The sequence below is a fragment of the Pelobates fuscus genome, chromosome 4, assembly GCF_036172605.1.
Source record: "Pelobates fuscus isolate aPelFus1 chromosome 4, aPelFus1.pri, whole genome shotgun sequence".
Classification (NCBI taxonomy): Eukaryota; Metazoa; Chordata; class Amphibia; order Anura; family Pelobatidae; genus Pelobates; species Pelobates fuscus.
Genome location: NC_086320.1, coordinates 132,205,389 through 132,224,260, shown reverse-complemented (window position 1 = coordinate 132,224,260; position 18,872 = coordinate 132,205,389). Strand labels below are relative to the sequence as shown.

Here is an 18,872-nt window from a genome sequence, read left to right as displayed (position 1 = left end):
GGGGGAAAAACCAAACTGATCTAGTTCATTCTTTCTAACAGGCCTTGCTTCAGAATATGGAGTTCGAGGATTTCCTACAATAAAGTTGTAAGTCTTTTAAAGAAAGCAAATGATTTGTTGGGCTATTTATAGTGAATACAAACCTTTTGGGTTATATTTTTTTTTATAGAAATTGTTACTGGGAGGGGGGATAACATTACAAATATGGTCAATATTGTCACTATTTTCAAAAAGCCCTGACCTAAAGAATTGTTGATTGATTTATTTATTTTGTAGCATATACAGTAATTACATTTTTTTTTATAGATTTTCTGCATGAGGGAAAAACTATTTCTCACAATTCTGGGTGTGTCTAAATCTTCTAAAAGTTTTTTTGGCTGCTATTAAGATTGACTTTTTCTTGACAGATGCATATATACACAATCAATATATTCACAATTCACTCCTGCTTTTTTAAAGGCTATATTCTTTTAACTATGCATATAAAAGATTTGTAAACTTTCATTTTAAGATTAAAGGGAGAAATGGCTTATAACTACAGAGGTCCCAGGACAAAGGAGGATATTGTTGAATTTGCAAACAGAGTAGCTGGGTAAGTACCTTAAACAATAATTTTAAAAAATATTAATTTGTTTAATATTAGATTTAATATTTTCACCTGTGTGATTGGTATCTAGAAAAAAATGGTGACTTATAACGGCTAACACGGCTGGCTTTAGCTATTTTGCTGCCTTTAGCTATTTTGCTGCCTTAGAGTAGACTGCTACTTGAGACAGTTATGTTCTAACCTGGGTATATTCTTTATTTATATTTTTCCTCACTAGAGACCTAATTTTTGTGTGATACATGGAGTTTGATATTGCAATCTAAGCAACACAGTCATTATTGCTATGTGTGCTAGTTGTGTTGCACATACAATAAATAAAATGATGGACACTGAAACAAGACTTTTTCCTGCAGCCCCCTCAAAAGCCAACTTTGTTGGGGCTATTGTGCTCTTAGCCAGTAGTTGAAATTGGTAATGTGGAAGTGTAAATGTAAAGCAATAAAATAAAGGGAAGTATCGAAGTAACCCGAATTAACCAAATTTAACACTGCAATTAAATGTGTAATGTTTAAAGAGACACGTTTGGCACTAGAAAAACTTTAGCTTAATGAAGTAGTTTTGGTCATGCCTCTGCAGTCTCACTGTTAAATTATCTGCCATGTTTGGATTTGCACTACTTTGTTCATACAGTCTTAGTCAAATTGGCAATCACTTTGTTTATACAGTCACACCTCCATGTATTCCTAAACACTTCCTATAAAGCGAGATATAATGTTTAAACTTCCCTTTTTGCGCATTCTGTTTAATTTAGTATTTTTCTGTCATATGGTGGCAGTACCTTTGGGTTTTGCTCCTCAACATCTAGCAAGGTACCTATGATCAAAAAGACCCTCCCCCTGCCCTATAAAACTCCATAACCCAAAACCTACCAGCTGGTCTGGGGGTTTCCACGCAGAAAGTTCAGATATCGGCCTTAAGTTTTTTTCCAACTAGGGATTTGGCCTCCAATATTTTCGTCAGAAGATTTGTTTAGGTCCATCAGCCTCAAACGTCCTCATAGGAGATCGGTGTTTCCAGCCTGGGATTTATCCCTGGTCCTTCAAGCTCTTTGTGTTCATCCCTTTGAACCTTTGGAAGAAGTCCCATTAAGAATCTTGTCTCTTAAAGTTACATTCCTGGTAGCCATCACATCGGCTAAGAGAGTGGGAGAACTTCACGCTCTGTCCTCCTCGGATAAATTGACTATTTTTCACAAAGACAAGGTTGTTCTTTATCCAAGACAGTCTTTTCTACCTAAAGTTTGTCTTCAAAGAATATTAATCAGCCGATTCTTTTACCTTCATTTTGTAGTGAAGCCTCATCTCCTCAAAAGCTCAAATGGCAGAAATTGGACGTCAGAAGAGCTTTACTTATATACCTTGCCAGAACGAAAGAATTCATAATTTCGGATCACCTGTTTGCTAATTTTCAAGGTCACTTCAAGGGGAATGTGGCTTCCCGTGGCACCTTATCCCGTTGGCTCATTCAAGCTATAGAATTGGCATACTCTATAGCAGGTCTTCAGGCTCCAGTTTCGCTTAAGGCCCATTCCACCCAAGCTATGGCTACCTCATGGGCAGAAAGGGCTCTTGCTTCTCCAGAGGTCATCTGCAAGGCAGCATGCTGGTCGTCTTTTAACACTTTTATCAAGCACTATCGGCTAGACATATTCTCTGCCTCTGAGCAGCTTTTGGGCGTAGGGTGTTACAAGCTGTCGTGGCATAAGTCCCGCCCGAATGGGGATCTTGCTATATCCCAATGGAACTGCCACCATATGACTGAAAAAACTGAAATTTTACTTACCGTAAATTCTTTTTTTCTTAACATGGTGGCAGTACGGCTTCCCTCCCTCTTTATTAAATATTTTTTGCAGTACAATTGGTCTGTGTTTCTTTCTCTTGTTACTTACTTTAGTAGGTTTTGGGTTACTGCGTTTTATGGTACTGCCACCATATTAAGAAAAAATAATTTACGGTAAGTAAAATTTTTGTTTTCTCATCTCTTGCTCTGTCAATAGCATTCTAAAGCCTGCAGGAGCTTCCTGTGTGTGATTTAAAGTTCAATTTACAGAGCAGGAGATAAACCTCTAAAGTGTGCGTCGTCAACCTGGTCCCTATCGCCCACAAGTGGGCGTTTCAGGATTCCACATGGGCGGTAAGGGATTCGGGGCAGCACAACAAGCTGAATCCTCCTTCCTTTGAGAGAGTGGGTGGGCGCGAGTGCACAAATGCGCATGAACGCGTATGAACTTGTGAGAACAAGAGTGCGCATGTGCCAACACGAGCAAGTGTAATACGTGGGAGCTGATGCATGATAGCAGAATTGTTTTTGGCTAATAGTAATAATAAGTGGGCTAACTAGCTCTGCCTTATTTTTGGACGTTGCCATAAGGAAGGTAAAAGAAAAGCATTAAAAAAATAGATAAAAAGGAAAAAGATCAAAAAAAGGGAAGAAAAATAGAAAAAAGGGGATAAAATAAAGGAGGAGAGAAAGCAGGGTTTAGAGTGGCTCATGTTTTGGCAAGTTAAGTTTTGTTATCGAAAGAAAGAAGAGAGAGAGAGAGAACATTTCTTTTTATGGTGACACATATTAAAAACTAATATGTTTTGGGTGTTTGTAATAAAAGGGGGGGCGGAAGCACTGTGTGGAGTGCAGATCAAAACGTGGTAAGAGTAAAAGTAGTTGTTAAATTGTGCAACAAATTTAGAACCCATGTCTAAAAAAAAAAAATAAAAAAAAAAAAAAAAGAGAAATATGCTTGTGGCTATTTACCAGAGTATCTGAAGACACTTGCACTAAAAAGTTTGTTACTGCAGCACTGGTGGGCGGTAAGGACATTTTACCATCAAGAAAGATGCATTAGTGGGCGGTAAGTATAAAAAGGTTGACTACCCCTGTCATAGAGCATGTTTACAGATTTACACATTTCAGCGTTGTTCGATCTTCATGTGTCCCACATATCCCAGGCCGCTTGGCAAGGTTTGGAAGGGGGAAGAGCAATGTGAAGCCCTTCTCATATATATGTTGTTTATCGAGAACATTTATGCCAAGGGGGATTTCCAGGATCTTGCTATCGATTGTTGGGCAGTTAGGAAGATGTGAAGCACCATTTTTCTTTTGCACTTGGGCAGGTTTGGCAGGAGATCTAGAAGAAGGTAATATAAAGGTTTACAGAGTAGCGTGTAGCCCACTACCACTTGTATTAAGGAGTGGATTGTTTTCCAGTACAGAAGAATAGTGCACACTGCCACCACGTATGTACCATGCTACCCTTCAAAAGGTCACACCTCCATCACTATGGAGAGGTGTTTGGAAAAATGTTATATAGTCTCGTTGGCACCACATAACAGCGGTACAATATTTTGCGATGTAGTTCGATATGAGCTGATTGATTAATCCTTTGGTCACCTGGATTATACGTTACCATTGTTTCGGGAATATAGTACAGTGGAGATCCTGTTCCCAATTGAGTGCCGGTTTGGATGCGGACAAGGGTATATGGTCAGATATTGGCGGCGGGCACCTGGTCGCAGGGGTTGCGACCGCGGTATGTACGCCACTGCATGCAGATGCGCACACACACTTAAAGGACCACTACAGACACCCAGATCACATCAGCTCAATGAAGTGGTCTGGGTGTCAGGTCCCTCTAGTTTTAACCCTGCAGCTGAAAGCATAGCAGTTTCAGAGAAACTGTTATGTTTCACTGAGGGTTAATCCAGCCTCTAGTGGCTGTCTCACTGACAGCCGCTAGAGGCGCTTCCGCCATTTTAAGACACTGAACGTCCATAGGAAAGCATTGAGTAATGTTTTCCTATGGGCGGTTTGAATGCGTGCGCGGCTCTTGCCGTGCATGCGCATTCGGAGCTGAGAGGCGGAGGGATCCCCAGCGCCATGGGAGTCCGGCGCTGGAGAAAGGTAAGTGCAGAAGACACACACACACACTCTCACGAACAAATGCATACACACATTTACTGATAAAGACACACTCACTAACAGACATACATACACACTCACTTACAAAACATACACTCTCACTGACAAACACACACACACTCACACACACACTTACACTCACACACACTCACACACACACACTTACACTCACACACACACTTACACTCACACACACACTTACACTCACACACACACTTACACTCACACACACTTTTTTTTTTATTTAATCCCCCCAGCCTCCTTACCTTTTGGAGTGCTGAGGGGATTCCCTGGGGTCCAGTGGTGCTGCTGGGCTCCTGGGGGGGCCGGTCACCCGGCGGGCTGGCTGGTCCTGCGGGCGCGCGAGGGAGCACTCTCCCCTGAGTGCTTCCTCTTCAGCTCCCTCGCACGCCGCATACTGATACCGGCGCCGGAAGATGACGTCATCTTCCGGCTCCGGTATCAGTGCGGTGCGCGAGGGAGCTGAAGAGGAAGCACTCAGGGGAGAGTGCTCCCTCGCGCACCAGCCGGCCGCCGGGTGTAAGCAGGGCCAGCCTCGGGGGGCCCGGAGGTGGCCGGGTCCTGGGCACCCATGGGAAAGAGGCTGGCCCAGAGCGTACATACCGGGTCGCAGGGGCGGCCGGGCCCCCTGGTGGGCCGGGCCCGGTCGCAGCCGCGACCCCTGCGACCCTGGTATGTACGCCACTGATGACAGGTCTGTTTTAACATCTGTCTCTTTAGTGTGAAAACAATTGTTTATCTTTATAGTAACAGTTGAAATGTTAATCAATGTAGGCAACATACACTTTTTTAATATGCATCCTGCTTTTTTCTGTGGCTTTTCTTTGTGCTTTCTAAAGTTATCTTATACTTTTGAAGGTTAATTTTATAGTGCACGTGGCTCCTAAAGGAATTTTCCAGGTACCATAACAATTGCATCTGAGTAAAGTTGTTATAGCGCCTGGAGACTACTGCTGCCGTCTTTCCTTTTTTACGTGTTAAACCGTTAACAAATATTTTAACACTAAAGATATGTACTATGTCGACAGTCTGCAGTTCTCATCTTCTGCTTGGGCTGATGGAGACTTGCCTCCTATTGCAACTCAAATTGAGAAATGTGAGTGCAGTGAGCAGCTAATAGTAGTCGGAGAACGTAAGATGACACTCATAGCCAATCACTGCCACTTCCCCGCTGCACATGCTAATGCTTTGGCATTAGCCTTGGCAGAAGAGAAGAGGGAGAAAGTCATCTCGGCACACAACTATTCTTTAACCGTTTAATACTTAAAGGCAATACTGCGCCTGGTGTCTCCTAGTACCATCATTTTATTCAGATGAAGTGGTCATGGTGACTGTGCAGCTTCTTTGCTGTGAAACACTGCACATACTGAATGTAAGATCTTTGTTGTTGAGGTGTAACTCCACCTCCGGCAGCGTCATTAGCCAGCCCAGCCTACAACAAGAGTTCGGGGCTGGCTAATGTCAATTCTGTGCATATTTATATGCACAGCATTTCATTCAGTAGCCGAGAGAAATCAGTGAATGTTTTCAGCCAATGAATGGACAGCAGGATGTCCTAACCCATCAGTAGATGAGGCCAGGTGCCTTAGGGGGGCCCAGGTAATAGGGCAAACCATTGTGAAACAGTTTGCTCCACTGCAGGGAAAACTACGTAGGCTACTCCTAAAATCATGAACCACTACAATGGGCTGTAGCAACTATAGTGGTTAGAGTAACCCTTTAAGTACTCTTTTTACTGTGCAAGCAGTTTTGTAGACTTCAGGATAGCACATTTTAGTGATTATAAGGTATTACAATTCACTTGCTGAGGTAGTCCCAGATGACTGCATAATGTTTCGGTGTCGAAATGCATGCTTTGCTTTTTTTTTTTTTGGTTGGGTGAGTGAGGAATGTGATACGATTTTGTAATTTGTTGTTTTATTAGGCACGCAGGCGAGCTGGGTATGTAGGAGCCGTAGGCTCTGAGGCACCAGGTAAAAGCTACTTAGTCTTTACAGTTATTTGGCGCGGATCGTTACGCTTATTTCACATTGGTCCATATTGGTGTTTATTGGGATCCTAGTGGGATAATCAAAGTGAAAATAGAATCAACTGTACTCTGTCCTCCGTTATCTTAGGACCTTAGGATTAGGATTTGACTATCCAGGTCTTTAGTGTAGTTGATTGCCTGACCGTTAAATTTGTTAAAGGGTTACACGATCCACCATGAACACTTAAATATAGTGGTCAGATTATGTATGTCTAATGTTTCAGCTTGACACTCTGCGCATATTGAGTTATTTTATTGTGTGACTGGAGCTTGTTGCACCCGCAACAATTGTCTATTCTAGGTGAGTAATACATTTATTTTAAGCTTTATTTTTTTAGTTTGGGGGTGGAAGGGAACTAAAACAAAAAGCCCAAAATGGCATTATACTTTGAAAAAAAAAGTTTGAGTAAACCTTTAACTTTGTGGTTGGTCTTTTATTCATTTTCTAGTAGAAACAAAGATAAACATTGTTTCGTAACTCCCAACAGAAACAAATCGTCCAATAAGAACATTAACAAAAAGGAAGTTAACATTTTTATGGAATGTTTTAAAACTATTGTGGTGTTACAGGTGCGTCTGTAGGACTTCTAAAGGGGGTTACTCAGACGATGAAAGTTCACATAACTTCTATCATGTGCGTGGCAACCCAGGAACCGGTGGGTGTAATCAATAATAGGATTCTCAATGCTTAGGTGATCCTCTCGAATCCCCATTGTACTTTTGAAAATTAGCTGTAAAAGTTCAAGTCGGCCACTGCGCACAAATTTCAGTGTAAGTCTGCACCTTCTCATGAGAGAAATACCAAAGTTCATCAAGCGTCCTCAGCTCCTCCATTCTAATAAAACAAAGGGATAGTTAGTGTGGTGTCTTGCTTCCAGAAGAGGAGAATTAGCTGTTTTACTATGTTCAGAATGGAGATTGTCAGAGAGTTTATGTATATGGATGAGAGGGTATTAGTATGATGTAGAAAGAAAGCGTCCAGGAGGAACAGTGGTGGGATATAAAAATGCTACGGAATCTGTTGGCGCTATATAAATTGCAATAGTAAATTACTAAACTTACGAAAAATGGAGGCAACACTTCTTCAGTGAGATACAATGCCCAGTCATTCCCACTATAAGTGAAAGAAAACTTGGGAAACCCCACCTCCAACACAACCCATCTAGCTCAAACCTAAAACATAATTATTTTAAATTAGCCATCATTTAAATCTAGCATTGCCTCAAGTCATTCCAGCATCATATATGACCACAAGGGGTGGGGAATGGGATTAGTCGTCCCATTTTAGTGGCCTGTGAGTAACATATCATTATCCTGGCCTTGACAAAAGGCTGTGAAGACCTCTTTGGTCTGCATGTGTGTGGGTTTAATCATAGAAGAGCAGAAAGTGGTCTACTCACCTCAGTTGACTTTCAAGGTTTCTGTGCTCCAACCTTAGCCCATTCAACCACATGGAGTAGGTAACTAGCATGATAATAAAGCTTGAAGTTACGGACCTCCAAACCTTCCCTGGTCTTGGGCAGTGTCAGCTGTGAGAATATTTGTTTAGGTTTGGAGCTCTAAGAATTTTATTAATAGTGAGCACAATGATGCAAAGAATGCTGATGATATGTAAACTGGAAGGGTTTGGAAAAGATACAGGATTCTCTGCAATCAATTTATTTTAATAGCTACCACCCTCCCAAGAAAAAAGATATATTGCAGCACCCACTCAGCCAGGCTATTTTGGATAGTGTTTTTTTGCTTGGTTAAGACATTTGTCTGATACAGACATGTTACATAAGTTGGAAACCAGACTTCCAGGTATTTAATGGCCAGATTGCTCCATTGGAATGGAAAACTCCATGAAAGACAGATTGGATAAGTTAGCATTCAAAATGGTGGTTTTAAAAGAATAAATTTTTAGGTTTGACACAATTCACCATGAATGATTTCAATTCTGACGGGTTGGAATATTTCAGGGTTTGAAACAAAAAATAGCAAATCATCTACTTTGTGGTGACCATAATCCACCTCCACCCCTCTGATGTCTGTGCTCTCCCGAATCACCTGCAGGATTGCTTTGAAGACAAAGACGAAGAGCATGGGCGACAGGGGGCACCCATGCCTAATTCTGTTACCTATAGGGAAAGTATCTGTGTATGCCCCATTGATGCACACATTGATGCAAGGAATATAAGGCATATGTTGTCTATTGTTGCATATGTTAGCCCAAACCTATAGTCCTCAAAGTGGTAAACAGAAAGTCCCAACTGACTCTGTTAATGGCCTTCTTTGTGTCCGTTAAGAGGAGGAGAAGGCTCTTAGAAGTATCTTGCGTCAGGTGTATCAGAGGCATGGCTCCTATGGTCACTATTGCTCCTATGGTCCTATTGTCACAAGCCTCTCTATTCAGGACAAACCCAACCTGGTCTGTGGAGATCATCTTGGGAAGGGAGGAACTGCCCAAAAACTAGTACTATGCAAACTGGATTGCTTGCAGGATCTCCTTAATGCATAACCAGAATAATAAAATATTTACATTTAGTCACCAACCTATGACGCTGGAACTTCTTTCATCAATAAAACAAGCATATTACCATCTACACGATTTGCTTCTGCTTCTGTCATTTATTTTACGTATCCATATTCCTTATTCTTTTACTTATTCAATATTTCAATAATAAATATATTTGCCTATTTAAAACCAATACCTTTCTATTTCACTGTACGGCTGTTAGGTTGCTGAATTTGTTGAGACAATTCATAGTGTTTTTTCCATTTAATGAGTTGTATTTGTTTTGTTGTAATGTCTTGATTTGTGTTTTTGCTTTTGTTTAAGGCCTTTAATTCGTCCGCTTCCAAGCCAGCAAATGTTTGATCATGTACAGAAGAGACATAATGTTCTTTTCGTGTATGTTGGCGTTGAATCCACCCTAAAGGTATAATATTCTTAATAGTTTATCGTTATGTTTCAGATATTGTTTAAGCTTCAAATCTGCTGTTGCTCAACATTGCACTGCCTTGCTTGCATATGAATAAGAAATTGCACAGAAAAATTCCTACTTACAGCTATTTATTGTTTTCCCATTTATTCACATATTGCATAACAATGTGGTATATGTTTAGTTTATCTGTCTCTATGTTTGAAGCGGTCTGCGTGCCATACCCTGGTCTTTTTAACCCTGCAACTGAAAATATGTCAATTTAGTAGATACCCCAATTCTACATTTCAGGGATGACTTGTCTCTAGTGGCAAGGGCTATAAAGACAACTAACACTCTTCCTTCAAACCCCCTCAAACGGCATGGGGGATACCAAAATATATAGATTAAAACTATAGAATAAGGATAAAATATTTTTTTATATATTCTTTCAGCAAGTGTATGTTTTTATTTAAGGAGCTCTATAGGGTCAGGAACACAAACATGCATACACCTATAGTGTTAAAATCGCCATCTAGCCCCCCTGCTCCCCTCTTGCCTCCCTAAATATAGTAAAATCTTACTTGTCTTCAAGTCTGCAGTTCCAAGCTCTGCCCCAGTCTGCCTGTGAGGTGACTCTGTCTGATGACATCATCAGAAGTGGTGGTTTGAGCCAATCACAATGCTTACTCATAGGATTGGCTGAGACTGTCAAGGAGGCAGATCGGGGCAGAGCCAGCACAAGTGAAACACAGCTCTAACCAATCAACATCTCCTCATAGGGATGAATTGAATCAATGCATCTCTGAGGAAAGTTCAGTGTCTGCATGCAGAGGGTGGAGACACTGAATGGCAGTGCTGCTTACTCTGCAGCACTGCCCAAGGAAGCACCTCTAGCAGCCATCTAAGGAGTGGCCAGTGAAGTTATCACTAGGCTGTAATGTAAACACTGCATTTTCTATGAAAAGATTGTTCACAGCTAAAAGCCTGAAGGGAATGATTCTACTCAGCAGAACAAATTCAATTAGCTGTAGTTGTTCTGATGACTATAGTGTCCCTTTAGATATGTGTAAAAGTAGGGAGTGTAGGAGGGAAAACCACAGATGGGGTTCGTTTTCAAACACTGTCTGACCAAAGGTGTATGTATATGGCTGAAAGATCATGTCATACACTAAAGTTATGTATACATTTTTTTCTATTTTTTTTTTTTTTACATCAAATGTTTTTTTAAATGAAGTATATATACTTTCAATACTTGTTAAAATGATTATTATATAAAGAAATGTTTTTAAAGATGACACATATCCTTTAACAAAAGAACACTCTACTTAAAAAGTATGTTTTTTTTTTTATTTCTAAGTAGACATGTTCTTTTACTGCTTTAGTTTACTAGTCCATTTTTTATTTATTTTTTTTATCCACCAATCCAATGCTTCGACTTAAGTGTGTCTCATGAGAAACACTGGACACATACATTGTCATTTGCAACAATTCAATTCAAGGAGCCCCTTCTCCTTCTGAATGTGAGTCACTAGTAGGCAAGGAAACAGCAAAATGGAAACATTACCTTTTCTCAGAAACACGGTTTTCATTTGCAAGGCTGTATAGTCACCATCTACACCTCAAAATCATTTACTTAAGATGAAGCATGATGTTTAACCTGTCCCTTAACCCCTTAAGGACACGTGACATGTCATGATTCCCTTTTATTCCAGAAGTTTGGTCCTTAAGGCGATTAAATAAAAAAAATCATGTTCAAATTGGCGCTTGTATTTTATTGTGTCTTATATCACCCCTTAGGAAAAGGCTTGTTGGCCAAGCTGAATGTTAATGTTAAAGGACCACTCCAGGCACCCAGACCACTTCAGCTTAATGAAGTGGTCTGGGTGCCAGGTCCTTCTAGGGTTAACCCATTTTTTCATAAACATAGCAGTTTCAGAGAAACTGCTATGTTTGTGAATGGGTTAAGCCTTCCCCTATTTCCTCTAGTGGCTGTCTCACTGACAGCCGCTAGAGGCGCTTGCGTGATTCTCACTGTGAAAATCACAGTGAGAGCACGCAAGCGTCCATAGGAAAGCATTATGAATGCTTTCCTATGTGACCGGCTGAATGCGCGCGCAGCTCTTGCCGCGCGTGCGCATTCAGCCGACGGGGAGGAGAAGAGGAGGATCGGAGGAGGATAGCTCTCCGCCCAGCGCTGGTAAAGGTAAGTTTTTACTCCTTTCCCCTTTCCAGAGCCGGGCAGGAGGGGGTCCCTGAGGGTGGGGGCACCCTGAGGGCACTCTAGTGCCAGGAAAAAGAGTATGTTTTCCTGGCACTAGAGTGGTCCTTTAATGTTAATAGAATGTAGGCAAATTAGAGGGGATAGAGCACTCAATTGACAAATCTGGTGTGACTTTGTGTTTTGCATTTAGTTTTTTTGTTTTCCAGTCATCTTGACAGTATTACCACAAAACTAATTTGGAAAGGGGTAGCATAATAATTCTGGTTCCTCAGTCACACCAGAACACTAATCACAAAGCTTAATCTTAATCTCCAAATTTAAATGTACTTTTTTTGTCTTGAATTCCATGCAAATAACATATATATCTTGCTAGTAACTACATTTATTTTTATTGTAAACAAAATGTTGCAGAAATGTGCGGTTAATACTAATTTACCTTTTGGTGTTAAAAACTTAATCTGTCGTATGTTACGTTTTTATCTGGAAATGTAAAAACAAGTTGTATCATCAATATCTTTTTATTGCATGTACTATGAACCTTTATAATGTATAATTATTTATTTATTTATTAAACAGGAGAAATTTATTGAAGTCGCTTCAGAACTTATCGTTTATACGTACTTTTTTTCCGCTTCAGAGGAAGTATTGCCAGAGGTAATCCTGATATAGATAACAGGGATTTGGTTGTTAGACTTTTATCCCTGCAGCTGAAAATATTCTGCAAATGTTTGTTTCCTGATGGTTTGTCCAAATCTAATGCATTGTAATGCACACCCATAGAATACGATCATCCTCTATTCAATTGGTCCAGGTGTGGATTAAAAGGATTTTGATTCGAACGAACAGTCAGAAACAAACTTTTGCACATGTCTAATGGCCACTATATTTTTGCACTCAGTCATAAATATAGCATTGTTTGGTAACTTTAAGTTAATGTTGTAATTAAACCTTCAGAAACTTGATTGTTTACAATATCATAATTATGTGGGCTCTTAAAGGACCACTATAGTGCCAGGAAAACATTTTTGTTTTCCTGGCACTATAGGATCTTTAGGTTCTCCCCACCCTCAGGGTCCCACTCCCGCTGTGTTGAAGGGGTTAAACACTTGCATTTCTCCAGCGCCGGGCTCCCTCGGAGCTGGGGAACTCTCCTCCCTCTGCCCATGTCAGCGCCAAATGCCAATGCGCGGCAAGAGCCGCACGCGCATTCAAACAGTCCATAGGAAAGCATTTCTTAATGCTTTCCTATGGACGGCCAGTGTCTTCTCACTGTGATTTTCACAGTGACAAGTGCGCGAAGCGCCTCTAGCGGCTGTCAGTGAGACAGCCACTAGAGGCTGGATTAACCCCAGTGTAAACATAGCAGGGTTAACACTAGATGGACCTGGCACCCAGACCACTTCATTGAGCTGAAGTAGTCTGGGTGCCTATAGTGGTCCTTTAAGACCTCATTACAACATGAAAATGTCCACCTTTAACCCCTTAAGGACACAGCTTCAGAAGCTTGTCTTACGCTTAATGACACAAGCAATTTTTGCATTTTCTTGCTATTTGCGTTCAACTGCAATTTGCATCTCTCTCGTTTATTGCACCGACACATATTATATACTGTTTTTTAAAGGACAGAAAGGGCTTTAATTTGATGTAACATGTGTGTATATATATATATATATATATATATATATATATATATATATATATATATATACTTATTTATTATAAAAAAAAAACAGAAAAATGCAAAAAAAAAATATTACATCTTTTTTTTACAGTTTTTGCAGTAATAATGTGTGCATAATTAGGGCAGGTTAAATAAAGCAATTAAAAATAAATGCATTTAGTTGTTCTGATTTACAGAATATATAATGTGTCTGGGATTTTCAGTTTTTTTTTGGAAGTTACAGGTCACAAAGCACAAGGAGTAAAATAAACTTTTAATGTGGAGCAATTTTAGAATTTGGTATGTTTGTCTTGTAAGCTTAATAGCCATAAAAGAAAACTAAATTGCCACACAAAAGTATATATTTATATACAGTAGACATCACATGCAATTTACCTAAGGTTGTTTTGACACTTTCTACGTAGTCATTTCACCGCCAACCTCTGCTAAATATTGGAGAAAAAAATTGTTTTTTCGCACACAAACTTATAACAAAGAACTTCTCATGTGTATTTTGTAAAGTTGGTGTGTGCTATTCCTGTACAAAGTTTTATTTTGTGTTCAGTTACACCTGCTGAATAAAATGACACCCCCTCTGTATGTCTTTGCCACTATTTTGTGAAGTTACAGTGCCATATATGAGACCTGTCCTTTTCAGTATTCACAGTAGAATTTTGAGAGACGGATTTAATGAGCCAATGCTTCCATTTGGGGTATTATAACAGTTTGACTGTTCAAAAAAAAAAAAAACACACAAAGGCCTACCATTTGTAAAACTAGACACTCCAGGGTATCTCATATGGTGCATATTGTGCCTTAACATGCCCCCATTTTTTTCACCAATATATGCCAAAGTATGTGTTAAAAATTATTTTGGGCATTTTTTTACATACGGATTACATTTTTGCTGGGCATTTTGTATATTTCATATGTGCCACTAAGTTCAAACCCCCCAAATTATGCTCCGCTAAGTCTTCTGAGTAAAATGACACCCCCATTGTATGTCTTTGGCAATATTTTGTGAAGTTACAGTGCTGTAAAAGAGACGTGACAAGTTTACATTTTTAAGTGTGAATTTTCATGGAGGGTTTTGATGTGTCCGTGTTCCACTTTGGAGCACTTGAGCAGGCTACATATTACAACCACACCATAAAGGCATACCATTTCTTAAAGAACACATCCCAGGGTATTTCAAAAGGCATATTTTGAACCTTAGCGTGGGATCATTTTTCCACTAGCTTGTACCAAGTGTAGTGGTAATAAGCATTTATTTTTTCTGCCTTTATGACACACAAAGTAAGTTTGCACAGTATATTTTGCAAACCTTATGTGTGCTACGACTGCATAATACTTTATATGTTGCTCAGCTATATCGGCAGAGTACAGCAATACCCCCGTATGTACCATTGCCAGGAATATGTGGACATTGGAGGGGCACATTTGGGACATAGCCATTCCAGTTTTTTTCAAACTTTGAATTTTTGCGATGTGCCCATGTGCCATTTTAGAGTATTTTACCAGGTTATATAAACCAAATGCCCCATAAAGCTATACCATTTCTTAAAGATGACATCCCAGGGTATTTCAAAAGGCATATTTTGAACCTTAGCGTGGGATTTTTTTCTCTAGTTTGTTCCAGGTGTAGTGGTAACGATTATTTTTTAATGTATTTTTTAACTTTTTTAAACTTTTTTAAATTTTTAAAAATAGTTTTTAAACTTTTGTTTTGCTTATTATTTTTTTTAAACTTTCCTAAACTTTCTTAAAACTTTTTTTTTACAGATTTAACATTTTTCTAAGCTTTTTTTTTTACCGTTAACCCCTAACTAGCAGTAAGCAGCACTAACCGTAAATTCCCCATTTTCCCATAACTCCCACCCACCCCAGCTAGCAAAATATATAATTATTAAATATTTAAATAAATTAATTAAATAAATTAAACCCCTGAGAGTTAATAAATAAATAAAAGTTAATCCTCAGGGGTTAAAACAAATTAGATCACAGTATAATACTGTGGTCTGTATTTTGATCACTGTAGGCATTGAACGACTGGCAGGGAAGGGGTTAATTTTTATTTGGACTGGGTAAAGGGGGTTGTCTTCTTTGTTTTTTACTTAAACGTTATTAAAACTTTTTTTAAAAGTAATTTTTTACTTTTTAAAACTTTTTTTAACGTTAACCCCTAGTTAGCCTAACTCCAAATCCCCAAATTCCCCACTAACTTCCACCCACCCCAGTTAGCTAAATATATAATTTTAAGATATTTAATTAATAAAATAAATTTAACTTCTGAGGGTTAAAAAAAAAAGAGAGAATTAACACTCAGGGGTTAAAAAATAAAAAATAAAAAATCAGATGAAAGTAAAATGTAATCCCTGCCAATTGATCACTGACAGAGCGAGCACATGTGCTGGGACAGCCCGATCCGGTGCTCCCGGTCTGCCTCTAATACAGAGACAGACCGGAGCATTAACCCCGCGATCGTTAAGGGTATCCCCGGGATGACTGACCTTGTCCGTCACCCGTCCTGAAGGGACAATTAAGACCTAGATTGTTATGTAACCTTTAATTGGTTCAGTCACGTAATTCCCCATGTGGTAGTAAGTAGATTGTATAAACTAAGTGAAGAGTTTTTTGGGAGGGGAAAGGGGAGTGTGATTTCGTAGTTCTGACACGAAACAGTATGATCACATTACTTTACAACAATGCATTCAAATGCAAGAAATACCGTAATAAAAATTCAAGAAATAATCTTAAAAAAGGTTAAAGGAAAATTAACTTTGTGTAGCTGCACAGTTAAGTGGCTGCCTGGAGTTACAGGCAGACCTACTGCTAACTAGAAAAAAGAGACTCCAGTCAAGGGTGCCTAATTATCGTTATTGTTGTTTATACCTACAAACTCTGTATCCAGCATGTGTTTACGTGACAAATAGGTTATACCTAGCTGAAGTTTATGGAGGATGAGTGGAATTGCTGTTGGCTCAACACTTTCTCTTATGAGAAAGAGCTCAGGCCAAATTGTCTAAGCATGCAGTATAGACATTATAGAAATGCAATTGATCTTCCTAACTAGGACTACAAATGATGTGTCTGACAGCTGAAATGTTCAAGCTAGAAGCTAGAAATCAAAACTCTTTATCTCAGCAAATTGATTAGTACTGTTACTGTTCCTTTGTGAAATTTACTTAACATTTTAAACAATGGGTTACATGCTTCTGGTACCGCGTGGTTAACGTTGTCCACATTGCTGCTGCATTTATTAGTTACGAATTCACAATTTATTCTCCATTTTAACATTTTATTTATGTAGAATCCTGAAATTATGTCAAAATGTATAATTATATGATGTCCTACTCTTGACTAACACAAATATAACGATTATGCTACCACAATATTAGAAATTCTTTTTATTCCCTGTTGACCGTATTTACTTGACCACTTCCTCTTGATTTGCTTAGGCATTTTTGTTTCCTTTTTAACCTACATCTGTGTGCAGTAGGAATTCGATTAATTGCTGCTCTGTTTCATCAACATTACTGAAACCATGTGTGCAGTATGAACTCTATTTATTACTGCAATTGGCACCATTAGTTTTAAAAAAGATGAAAAATAGGACTCCCAGACTCCCCCATATTCCATGTTAGAGGAATCGTGTGCGGAGGCAAAGTGGGTGTTATTTTTTTTTTTTTTTTTGTTTCGTTTTTTTTCTCCTCCTCGTCCTTTACATATATTGGCAACTATTATTTCAAAGGGAATCAAATAACAGCACTTTTCAAAACGATGTTATGAATAGAACCAGTAGCAGATAGTAGAGGTGACCCATGCTTGCATAAAGTATATGTATGTATTCTGCATTCAAGATATAATAGATGTATGTATATACACATTAAAACCACTGACAGGTGAAGTGAATAACATTGATTATATAATTACAATGGCTCCTGTCAAGGGGTGTGGTATATTAGGCAGCAAGTGAAAAGTCAGTTCTTGAATTTAATGTGGGAGAAGCAGGAACATTTTAAACGAGTTGCAAATATAATATGAACTCATAAGTGTTTATTTTTTATTCAGAAATCCCAGTTTAACCTTTTTTTCCTTCCAGTACGTTACTCTGAATGAAGTCCCAGCTGTTCTTGTATTTAAAGATTCTACTTATTTTGTCTATGATGGTAAGTAAAGTAATTAACCCTCTCATTTGTTGTTAGAGCCCTGGCAGTTTGTTACAAACAATTGGTAGTCTTTTCCCTGATGGGTTATACTGTTTAACTGCGTGTTACTAGTAACAGTGATGTTTTTTAATATGGTAATACAATGCAAATATTAAAATACTATAGCATGTCCAGATATATTCCAGTTCTAACCAGTGTTAGTAAAAAAATGTGAGCCACGATTAATAAACAGATTAGTACATAAATGCATACAGCAGAGGTATATAGTCCACTTCATGATACAAGAGAAACATTACTCATTTATAGATTTCTGCTGGTACTGTTCATTATTATTTATTCTCAACGGATACAGAAGTGGAGATATATTTGGTCTATATACAGTTAAAGTTATGTTTAGTCTTGTGGTCAACTGTACTACATACTGTAAGCATCAGCTTTGTCATCAGCTTGTCAACAGAGACAGTGTATCATTGGTTGTTGCTTGCCGAGGTTTTGAGTTGGTTCTGAGAGTGACAGGCTCTAATTTCCGTATCTTTAGAGTGCAATGATGTGCACGGCTGTGTGACTCCTTTTATCATTTCGTAAATGGTTCCAACATAGATCATGTGTTTTTTTTGTTTGTTTTGTTTTTTTGTTTTATAAATGTATTTCTCAAAAGTTGCCTTAATGTTCATTTTTGCTTGCCATAAGGCAGATTTTGGATGGCTCGTTTGATAATACAATAGGAGATGAAGCAATCAGACCAAGTTGTTCTAACACTTCAAGCATAATGTACTTGATGATTGTGTCAGTGAACCTGAAGTCAAATTGAAAGTTGCCAAAAGCTGAAAAAATGAAGACCACTTTGACATTGTCATATATAGTAGTTTCCTCTTGTTTGTAACCATCGGAAAGCGGAAAATGAACTTTTTTGGTAGTTTCTATCACCTTTACATTATTGCTGGTGATCATTATTTTCAATCTGTTATCTGCAACATAACTTTTCAGCTCCATTATGTCTTTGCAATCTTTAGGAAAGAGCTTCCTAGAAGGTAAAGGAAAATAAATGTCATCATTGAGCTTTAAACGTTATCCGTGTTATTTACTAAAGTGAGTGTTGCTGGGAAATGTGAATTTTCAGATTTAAATAGCCAAATTAGAAAAGAATCTCCGTACGCTGAGAATTTGCCGCTTTGACCTTAAATTTGCAACTCACTTTGAATTCCAGACATTTCTCACTCTTGTAAATAACCCTGTTTGTGTAATTTCACCTAAAACAAAACTGACTGTTAACTGCATCTGTAGAACGAAAAGTAATGATTTATAAAATACACTGTGTGCAGAATTATTAGGCAAATGAGTATT

The 18,872-nt window shown here is 38.7% G+C and overlaps 1 protein-coding gene across 1 annotated transcript in view; it reads left to right on the top strand.

The window, feature by feature from the left end:
• TMX3 (thioredoxin related transmembrane protein 3) overlaps positions 1–18,872 on the top strand; it is a 95,380-nt gene that overhangs the window by 41,989 nt on the left and 34,519 nt on the right. The window contains exons 5-9 of the mRNA XM_063451613.1: positions 42–87; positions 512–592; positions 9,394–9,493; positions 12,276–12,353; positions 17,462–17,528. Coding sequence (XP_063307683.1) covers positions 42–87; positions 512–592; positions 9,394–9,493; positions 12,276–12,353; positions 17,462–17,528 — 372 coding nt within the window. The remainder of the gene's footprint in view (positions 1–41; positions 88–511; positions 593–9,393; positions 9,494–12,275; positions 12,354–17,461; positions 17,529–18,872) is intronic.